This window comes from Genypterus blacodes, unplaced genomic scaffold (genome assembly GCF_046128005.1).
Source record: "Genypterus blacodes isolate CSIRO-AG114 ecotype Tasmania unplaced genomic scaffold, CSIRO-AGI_Gbla_v1 ptg000011l_1, whole genome shotgun sequence".
Lineage (NCBI taxonomy): Eukaryota > Metazoa > Chordata > Actinopteri > Ophidiiformes > Ophidiidae > Genypterus > Genypterus blacodes.
The window spans coordinates 408,011-419,011 of record NW_027466825.1 but is presented as its reverse complement, the minus strand read 5'-3'; the positions used below and the strand labels follow the sequence as shown (position 1 = coordinate 419,011).

The 11,001-nt window shown below is 43.7% G+C and overlaps 1 protein-coding gene across 3 annotated transcripts; it reads left to right on the top strand.

The window, feature by feature from the left end:
• Positions 1 to 1,683: 1,683 nt before the first annotated feature.
• capgb (capping protein (actin filament), gelsolin-like b) lies at positions 1,684 to 8,903 on the top strand. 3 transcript variants are annotated; one of them, XM_076161490.1, is made up of 10 exons: positions 1,713 to 1,835; positions 3,963 to 4,051; positions 5,242 to 5,435; positions 6,140 to 6,294; positions 6,689 to 6,847; positions 7,042 to 7,191; positions 7,283 to 7,369; positions 7,494 to 7,626; positions 8,189 to 8,280; positions 8,384 to 8,903. In XM_076161490.1, the coding sequence occupies exons 3-10, from the start codon at positions 5,243 to 5,245 to the stop codon at positions 8,447 to 8,449; spliced, it is 1,035 nt and encodes a 344-aa protein (XP_076017605.1). In that variant the 5' UTR covers positions 1,713 to 1,835; positions 3,963 to 4,051; position 5,242; the 3' UTR covers positions 8,450 to 8,903. The 3 variants fall into 3 exon arrangements, with proteins under 3 accessions (XP_076017603.1, XP_076017605.1, XP_076017604.1); XM_076161488.1 differs by lacking the exon at positions 3,963 to 4,051 and having other exon boundaries at positions 1,684 to 1,835; XM_076161489.1 differs by lacking the exon at positions 1,713 to 1,835 and having other exon boundaries at positions 4,034 to 4,051.
• The last annotated feature ends 2,098 nt before the right edge of the window (positions 8,904 to 11,001 follow it).

Genomic DNA, 11,001 nt, shown 5'->3' with positions numbered 1-11,001 from the left:
ATTGATCGCCGTAATGTGGAGAAAACGCACACACATAGGATAGCATGGAAACTGAAACACCACATGTTCTAACACACTCATCCCACTTGAGGGCGCTGTTCCTCTGCGGAAAACCAGTAATGGAAAATATAAATCACCTTTGCAACACAACCACATAAATATCAGCAGTAGAAGTTAGTAGCGCATTTAAAGTTTAGCTTCAGTAAAATTTAACGATTAAAGTTAACGTGTTTATTTGAATGGCGCATCACAAATAGGCAATATTGCATAATGACGCCGCGTGAAAACAATTAAATCAGATAACGGAATAACAGTGAGTAAACATAATATAACGTATATTATATAACACGTGAACACCGGATTAATGTTTTTTTTTTTTTTTTTTACTTACTTACGGGGATTTGAGCTCGCTTCCTCCTGGTAGTTGTTTCGCCATTCTTTGACTTTAATTCGCCAAATTAAAATGGAAGTTGGGTCCGGGAATGAGCAGCTGCATGTGTTTGTGAGCTAATTAATGGAGGACAGCTGGAACCAATTATCCGCGTTTATTAAAGAACTATTTGGGTCCAAGTCAATATTTCCTTCCTTTTCCTTTTTCTTTCTCGTTTTTTCCCTTCTCTCCGTATATATAAAAAAAAAATTCAAAATATTCAACAACAACAACAAAAAAAGAATTTGGGAAGTAAAAGCACATTTTCTATCGATACGTGATGACTAATAATTTGATCATCACTAACAATTACAGGAAGTCCCGCCCACAGATCAGAAACAGGAGTTCTGATTGGCCGCCCATCACCTTCACTGCTAGGGGGGAAGAGGCTCTGTTGTGTTGTCCTAATTAAATGTATATTTAATTAGAATCACGATAAGTGTTTTTAACGCATGGCCACACTGATTATAAATGCTTTATGAGTGTGTAGAGAGCAGAGAACACTTACAGAGGCCCTCGGAATGAGCACATACCTCTGCCAAGGCTGGAAAGGGGATGGACAAAATGAGTGCTGTTCTTCTTAAATTGATTTTTTTCTTGTTAATACCTCACTTCATTGAGGAACTTTGACCTCTGCGTAGAAAGCATGTGGCGGGATTTGAACCCAGGACCTTCTTGGTATGCCACGTAAAGAGATTCCAGGTTTTAAAGAGTTTCTGGATTTGTTCTTTCCCTGGTGAAGAAACTGCTCTTTCCGACTTTGAATGTGGAAAACGTGAATCACAGCTTTCAGGATGAGTGATTATGTGCTGACAGGGTATTGCTCTGACATTAGTAGTGACTAATCTGTGTGTTTAGCTGGTGCCTCTATGTTATTTAGTAACCATAGAGGCCTGGATGTTAAGCGGTCAGCACAAGCAGCTACACATGAAACCTGTAGCAGCAAAATACAAAAAAACATTCCTTATTGTAAACCATGGTGTGAGGAATAGTTTTGAAATATAAAGTATGTTAGTTTTTCACAGAATGTGAGCGTTACAAACAAAAACACAAAATGAAAAAGTTGTTCTTTCATCAGGTTTAGATCAAACAAAGCAATTTGCTCAACCTACCCCTTGAAATCTGCTGGTTTTAACTCCCACCCTGCATGAAGTGAAACTCCCCGATTCAATCAAGTTTCCGCACTTTTGTGTGTGTGTGTCTGAGTCAGTGGGCTGGACTACAGACAGAGGCAGGAAATGTCTGAGTGTGTGTGTGAGAGAGAGAGGGAGAGAGAGAGAGAGAGAGAGAGAGAGAGAGAGAGAAAGAATTTGTGTGTTTAGGACGTGTGTCTCCTCGCACAAAGTGTTTTCTCTCCACTCTCTGCTGCGTCGAGCTCCCTCTCATCACCGCTTCACACTGCAAGGTAAGTCTCAACAGGAAACTTCACTTTTATCCCAGATATTCATTCTCTTCCTATTTTCACTTCTTTCCTAGTTTTCTTTCTTTGCTACTTTGCCTAAATATTTCCCTATTTTTCCGCCCAGACATTTCTTCCTCTATCTGCCCGTCTGGCATTCCTTCCCCTCCTGAAAGCAAACAGAGGAATTTGAAGGACAATAGATCTCAGTTTCGCCCTAACATCCATTTTCCCCTCACACACCCTCTTTTCCCTCTTCCCACATCGTACTCGTCTCACTTCCTACATCCTTTTCCATCTCATTAGCAAGATTGTATTAATACAGATCTCTGCAAAAGAAGTGTTCCACATTTTTATCCATTTTATTTCTCAGTAATTGTGTTTGCTTTCTCATTCCTCTCGTCCTCTGATCCTCTCAGATTCCCCTCTTGTCTCTGTCAGACTGTCTTGATTTCAGTCTACTAATCTCATAAGTATACAGTGCACCTGGGTGTACACACACACACACACACACCCTGTCCATTGCCAGATTGCTCTCAGACCTCTCCATGCCTTGTCTGCTTATTGTCTGCTCTCATATTTCTGTCTGGTTAACAACGCATGAATGACTGATTGACTCGGTGACCCCTGTAGCCATTTCTCTCTCTCTCTCTCCCTCCGTCCACTCTTCTGCTCTCTCAATCATCGAGACAAGCTGGCCTCACTTTTAACTTCTTTTCGTCCTTTCCACGCTGTTATAAGTCGCTGAATTGGATTATAGAGATCCGTGATGGGGCGCGTCCCTTCATACAATCACCTCAAATGGCAAACAAACGACTCAGCAGCAGTTTCCAGACTATTCTAAGTGTTTCCATACAGCCTCGTACATGAGCAAACATCACATGTTTCCCCATTCACCACACATTGATGCAAGCATGACTCCTTCTGTCATAATGCAAGAAGCAGAAGCTCTCCACCGAAATACATTTTAGGGTCACATTTATATTTATGAATGTTTTTTTTATAAATATGCTAGAGATGTAAACAGGTGAAGGTCGGTTTCCTGTCATTGAAATGCAAGAAACACACCTCAATATCACAGGACAGGTTTGACGTCAAGGATAGGATTTGAACGGAAACAGATCATTTGAATAATTTAAATCATTATGCAAACTTCTTTTAGTGCTCCATCCTGATGAATGTGCTGTCAGTGTATTGCTGCCCTCTAGATTACCAAAATAAGAGCCCAAAATTACCTGGAAAGTCTAAATACACGGGTTTTTTCGTTTTCACATCACCTTGTTTGATTGAAACACATGATAGCTGAAGGCAGAACAGTGGTGTTATGGGAAAGAGTCTTAATAGGGCCTAAGGTTGCAATTCCGACATCTCTGATTACAGTAGGAATCATGTCAGACGTAGAGAACGAGGGATCTCACACCTCCACGTCTTATCTGCGCCGTTGTTTTTTAACCTGTGAGGAGGGCAAAGCAGGATGAGGGAGGATAAGGGTGAAGGGGCGGGGTGGAAAGACGGAGGAGCCAACAGCTCACTCTCCCAATAATTATCGGCCCGGTGTTTAGCTTTAGCCAGGAACCAGGAACCCGACTCTGCTCTCCCCCCCCCTCCCCCCCTGCCCCACGTGGCGTTCCTATCCACGGGCTGCAGGTATCATCGCGCCGGCTCCTGTTACCTCCCTCATATAAGCTAACCAGGCCAGGGTGAGTGCAAACACTCCTACTCAACAGGCCTCTCAGCCCGTACACACACACACAAATACACACACACACCCACACACACACACAGGCACACAGGTAGTGGTTCACACACACTCCAGTGGACACACAGAATGGAGCCGGAGTCAGAAAGCATGCCAGAGGTACCAGTGGAGATCATACAGTTAAGTGGACCGCAGCTTTTTTCCCCCTCTGCCCTCCTTATTTACTCTTCCAGCTGATGTCCAAGTGTTGTAACCCTAACCGACCCTGGGCCCCCCTGCTGTGGGCCCTTTGTCTCTCTTGCTCTCTCTCTCGTCCCTCTCTTGTGGCTCTTTTCGCTCCAATTCAACCTTTTTAATGGTTCAAATATTGATTCACTTGTCTCACTTCACCCTCTGCCTCTCATTCTGTCTCTTTCCTGTGTCCACAAACGCAGCATCTCTTTACCGAGCACAGGCGACGGCTCAGGAATAATATCCAACCATCTATCTGTCTAAACTTGATAAACGCCGACAAAAGCAACAGGTGTGGACATCCTGTTTGACGTGATTGGTCACAGAGTTGACGATCAGGCCCTGATAGGTTCATTTCTATATTTCTCAGGCATGCTGCTGATTTCCAGAATGTCGTTTACATTCTTTCTCATCTAACACACACACACATACATAGAATTGCAGAGTGTGTGATTTGCAGGCACACCATAACAACCGTGTCCTCACTTGGCTTCAATCTCCTTAATCCCGTCGTTAAATTGTATGTTCAGTTATCAGGTTATGGCTGCAGAGTGGTGCCTGTGTAGGAGCTAAACCCAAACATAAACTGCTCGGTTGTTATCAAGCTTATCAAGGCAACCGGTCATAACTGCACCATCCTTACTACGGGGATGTTTATCTATTCATATCTATTCAGATTTAAGATATGTTTGGAATTAATCTACAAACGCAACGATCCAGATATCCTGGTCCGGCAGAATGTAAACAATATATTTGGAATGTTGTTAATTGCTTTGGATGCTTTTACGTGCACAGGAAAGCACAAATATGAAGCTTTTGATGCGTCTGATGTGAACCAGGAAGCACTGACGGTCACATTTATATGATAAGAGGATAGGAAAGAGAGAGAGGTATGTGGTTACTTGCTGTGTGTTATTAGCCTAACTCATACTGGGGCTCATTTCCACCTAAGACACGAGCCAGCTTGCATATAGCCACACCCTCATTTGCACAATTGTATGCCTGTCTGGTGTTGAGTTGCATAAATGCGACATGAAACAGCATCGTGGTCCTCCAGCTGCAACACAAGCCCTCGTTTTGTGTTGCGTCCTCCACCAAAATATCCGTCACCACATCAACCGACTTCTTTCTGTCTTCATCGCTCAACCATCAGTGAGGAAGCAATGATAAATGTCTTCATACTCAGACAACCGCTTCCTTCCTGTGACAGGGCTGTGCAGGCTTCACTTCACCTCCTACTTCTCTTAACTGCGACACACACACAGCGAGACATTTCTACGCATTCACACTTATTTGAGCCGGGCCAAAGTGAATCTGCCACCTTTGAGCCACACGAGCATCATAACGCCTCAGTATAAAGTTTCTGTTCTGTAAACCATAGAATTCCTCATTCACCCCTCTGTCTCTCCTCTATAACTGCATCTCAAACACTCCTCCTCCCCTTCTCCTCACAACACGTCTCCTCCCTTGCTCTCCGCGCAGAATGCTTCACTTCCAGGCCGCGCCGGGACAGTTCGGTCCGGAGGTGCGAGAGCCGGGCCTCCGGGTGTGGAGGGTGGAGAAGATGAAGGCCGTGCCGCTGGATCTCTCGGAGGTGGGGGCCTTTTTCAACGGGGACTCGTACCTGGTGCTGCAGAACCGCGGGGAGGAGGGCAGCGACCTCCACATGTGGATAGGTGAGGGGCTGGAGCCACATCTAGGTCACATGACGTGTATCTGAAACTCTCCTCACGTTCGCTCGTTTCTTATTGTACAGAACACAGAACATGATGTCCGGATGGAGCACATATGTAATATTCGCCCCAAAACTCCCCAAATATGAGATAACACAAGGGTTTTACACACTTTGTCATGAGCACACAAGGCATTTGAAATACATCAACAGCCACATTTCTCTTGTTTAATGTTAAATCTGAAGTGAAGTAGCTCAAAAGTTTTCTCCTCCTCCTGGCCCCTGAGCAGTGGCTGAAACACTAATGACCCTCCTGCTAATGGCGATGACACACGAGACACAAAGCCTGACCCTTTGCGCCATTGTGTGTTTGTGGGGGGGCTGGATGAGGGTGGATGATGGTAGTGAACAGGGGTGAGGTGCAAAGGAGGAGGAAGGAGTCCCGAGGGATGTGGGATGGTGGGGCTGATTAAAAATGCACGAGGGCTGTTACCGTGCCGTTGTTTCCAGCGTGTATCCGGTGCTTAGGTAACACTAAGCTGATTGTCGCAGCGTGGAGAGGCTCTTTACTCAAGCGCACATCTCCCGGTCCCACCCATTGCTCCCCCAGCACTCATTTAAGACCCCTGTGTTTTCCAATTCGTAATGAGAGTGGTTGTCTCGTGGGGTGAAAGGCTTCTTCTTCTCAAACTCTTTCCTCCCTCGCAGGTGAGAAGTCGTCTCGGGACGAGCAGGTGGCCTGTGCCATGCTGGCCACTCAGCTGGACAACTTCCTGGGCGGTGACCCCATCCAGCACAGACAGGTCCAGGGCTACGAGTCCCCGGAGTTCATGATTCTGTTCCCCAGAGGCGTCAGCTACAAGGTGGGGATCAGAGGCCTTATGTCCCATCGTCATGTGCACGACTACTACTGTCTTTCCTTCTCTATATGTTGTAACTAATGTTATGTAACCGCATGCTCATGTTATGTTATCAGGTGCTGCCTTCAATAAAAAACATTCTGCAAAAACATAACCCTTACATCTGGATTCAGATTTGAGAGGTACCGTATTACATTTAGAGGTTATTACAGAGCAATTCCTTTATTACTTTATGACACCAACCACTCTGTGCCAAAGTCCATTTGTGTCAGACTTGCACAGAGGCTGCGAACGGCTCGTAATAACAAATCAGCATTTCCCGGCACTATATACAAACGGTATTATTCTATCTCTCTTTTACGATGTCTTTAAATGGAATGTCCCCCTTTCCTTACAGGAGGGGGGCGTAGACTCCGGCTTCAGGAGGCCCCAAGGATCTGGTACGGTGCAGAGGTTGTACCAGATCAAAGGGAAGCGCAACATTCGTGCCAAAGAGGTGGAGCTGTCCTGGGCTAGCTTCAACAAAGGAGACTGCTTCATCCTCGACCTTGGGGAGGTAAGGACACATCCAGAGTATCCCATATCAGATCATGTCAAAACGTAGTGACGTCTATTAAAATTCGCTTTCTTAATTGGATGAAGTTGTAGGTCACCTTCATTCTGCAAGGCCTCATTTGACCAAATTCTGGGATAAAATTGGATTTGATGTGGCACAAACTCACTTTCCTCGCCTTCCTCTTCATCCCGCAGACGATCGTGTCTTGGATCGGCTCGCAGGCCAACGTCTTCGAGAAGCAGAAAGTGCGTGAGATCGCCTCGCTGATCCGCGACACCGACCGACACGGCAAAGCTCGAATCATGGACACCAGCGAGGGGGAGGAGCCACCGGAGATGCTCAAGGTAAACATACCTCCAACTATTTCATTCAAAAGGTTGAGATGAGGTCACGGTTCTCCTTGCTGACTGTGAGCTTGTTCTTGTTGACGAGCAGGTCCTGGGTCAGATGCCTGCGCTGGCAGAGAGCACGCTAGAAGAGGACAGCAAAGCAGATATCTCCAACTCCGCCTCCCTCTACAAGGTCACAAAACAACCAATAATACATCATTACATCAAACCGCCATTTTGCACACTAAATGCATGCTACAAATACCTTAATTTAAAGAGAGATTCTGTTCCCCCCCCCCTCCCCATTTACTTGTCAGGTGTCTGATGCGACAGGTTCAATGACAATGACCAAATTGTCTGCGAAGAGCCCGTTTGCCAAGGAGCTGCTGGTCCGTGATGACTGCTTCATTCTGGATAACGGGGCAAACGGGAAGATCTTCGTCTGGAAAGGTGAGTGAAGACAATAATGTCCTCTCTCTTTATTTCGGGGACAATCACTTCCTCATCACACACGTCCCCTTTAACCTCCTGAGACTTGTTTTCTATTTATTTCTCCTTGAAATTTGGGATTAGTGGGAAGAGTGTGATCACGTTTCCTCCTGTCTGCTATGTTCTAGCGACCCAAAGTGGCATTTATACCACTAGGGGGCAGAGAAGAATTTCCAGGCATGAGGACAACAGGTTTAAGTTAAGCACAATGATGTATAAGGAGTAGGGACGGAAAAATGTAATGTCCACATATGAGGACGCAGGGTCTCAGAACATCAATGAAACCATTGAAATGGGTGCATAATGCAAACCTATGTCAGTTTATTGGTTGTTACTCTGCAAAAACTACTTGAATAACAGTGCTTGTAGAGGGTAGAGGGCGCTGTTCCAGGTCAAGGGAAATGACATCTATGACATTACAAGGGTTACTTCTTGTTTGTGCTAAAGAAAGATACATTGGTGAGGTCGCCCTTTAACTCGGAGTGCTGTTCTATTTTCTATTTTTATTTTTGGTGAATGCTAGGTAGCGGAGCCAACACTGAGGAGAAGAAAGAGGCCCTGAAGATGGCAGATAACTTCATCGAACAAATGAACTACGCCCGGATGAAAACACAGGTGTGGCTGAGAGGGGAAACACTAAAATCATGACATCGCCGCTAAGAAGGAAGCAGTAAAGGTGACATATAATCTCATACGTGCTTTGTGTTTCTACCCTCAGGTGGAGATCCTGCCCCAGGGGAGGGAGAACGTCATCTTCAAGCAATTCTTCAAGAACTGGAACTAAATGGCCGATTGTGCGACGCAAGCAACAACAGGATCTCCCACACGCTCCTATTTTTTTTTATATGTCCACTTGTATGTACATATTTTTAAGATACTTAAGGTATTGTTTCTTTTAGATTTAGGTAGAATCAGAGTTGTGATGCCACTTTTATATGCAAAGAAGTTACCAAGTCTCATCTTATTTCACCCAAAAGTCATCCGTCAATGTAGTGAAGCTGTAGAATGGGACGTTTGAGAGCCTTGGAGGGCCTCAATGCATTGTTGTGAAAAGAGAGCATTATTAAAAGATGGATGGATTACAGAGGCCTGCGTCTCACTGTTATACATAACAAACAAAACTTCTAAATGGAACTTAAAACTGCCTTTTAAGCTTAACTACTTTTTTTTTTACATTTGTTGAAACGTGTCATAGATGTGTTTTTCTGAATTTGAAAATAAATCTGAAACTGAATCTACATGTGCACTGTGCCGTTCTGACTGATTCACCTTTGCTCTGTAAATGTGCCTCCACCCACCACACAGGTTTTATATCTGGTTTGAAGTCAATCATTCAGAGATAGGAGACACTTATTAGCGCCCATACCTCCACCAATGAGAAACAAGCCCACACAACAAAATCTGTGTTGTTCTAATTATGTGCAGGCCTGAAGAAGAACCGGCGAAACACAGAAGAAGAAGAATCGTTCTGGTATCTCTCTGATAAGAACAAAATGTTAAGCATTTTGACCGAATCATCCAAATTATAACAGAGTGAAAAGCCTGAAACACTGACAAGGGTTGAATATCGTACAAAAACATTCTAAAGTTTGCTGTACAACCAAAGCAGGATTTTATGACAGTTATGTTGGAGAGGAGACGTGCGCGATTACAGTCACTCTGCTCAGTATTACAGCATGTGAGTGTGTGTGTGTGTGTGTGTGTGTGTGTCTGTGTGTCTGTGTGACTGTGTGACTGTGTGTCTATGTGTGTGTGTGTGTGTGCGTGAGCGTGTGTCAAGGCAACATGATTGTAATTTGTTATTCACACACATAAGACCTCTGCTAATCATGCCCGCTCATGTTTTATTGACTGTAATATTATACACAATCTGAGCAGATGCGTCATTCTGAGTGATATGTTTTTATCACTGTTGTAAAAATGACAGTAGACCTGTAGGGAGCTGCTGGAAAGTTGGAAAGATTTAGCGTCAGACTCACCTGCATAATGTTTCCTGCATTAAAAGTCCAAAGATCAGATCAGACGCACGCACGCACGAAGGAACAAAAAGGCTGGACAGGCAGAGTTCGCTGTCCAGTCTTCTCCCACCGCATACAGAGCTGCAGCCACACTCCACCAGGGCACAGGTATGGAATTCTGGGAATACTAGACGGTAATGGGGGATTAGATCAGAGGCTCATTTTGTAATTTTGGATTTATTTGAGGATAAGGTTGAGGCTTATTTTCAGTGTGTATATTTTATATATTTTACTTTTACTAATTCATCGTTTGCTGCTTGTCATCACCATTATTAATTATGTTGTAAAATATAAAAATTATGTTGTAATTAATCAAGTTAAATGACATTAGTTCTGTAATTGAGAAATGTTGTCTTATAGTTTAAGTGATATTAGTCATCTGTGATCTGGTTTGATCACGTTAAATCATAAAAACATGTGAGATGTCACATGTCACTTTTATTGCTGTTCACTGCAGTATCTATTACAGGGGATACTCGAGACATATTAACAAACCAAATGTACTAAACGTCTCCTTATTCTACAGGAGTGAAGCTACCTGCTTTCAAGATGAAAAGTATTCTGAAATCTGAGAGCAGAGGTAGGTGAGATATTATGTCACTGCATTACTTGTATTGCTGTCATATACCTGAGACCGAGTGTGAAAATGTAGCATAATGGAAATTAAATCTAAATAAATCTAAATGATCTCTGTTAATCACTGTAATAACTCCAAATGAATACACTTGACTATAAACGCAGTGATCATGGCTGTGAATGCTTATTGGAGACCAGGGCCGTAACCAAAAACATTTTCTGGGAAGTTTGAGTCTACTCACTATGTAAACATTACACATCTGGTTTTTAAGGAATAATTTCTATATTTCACATTTGTGTTTACACCAGTATAAGTATTTGTAGATCAGAACTCTACTCTTTGCATTATGGACAGGGATGTAAAGCAGCACATAGGCCAACAGGAATAACATTGAACATTAAAAATTACATAAACGACTATAAAAAGTTTAATGAAATTGATTAAAAAATTTTGGTAAAAAGAGACATCTGTCTAAAAATCCTGGTTATGGAAATCTGGTATTCCTGACCAGATTTCTATTTGCCATATGAAGGAAAACTTTGCTGGCATGAAAAGTAATGTTAGATACCTGATGTTACTCCATGCAGGATTCAAGGCAGACCAGATGGCTGAGAACATCAAGCAGAGCAGCTCTATAGGGGCTGTAAGATGGATGCTGCCGGAGAAAGTCCAACAGGCCCACGGATCGGCTCCCACCAAGCCTATTCACACCAACAGCCGTGGCAAATCCTCACAGGTAAA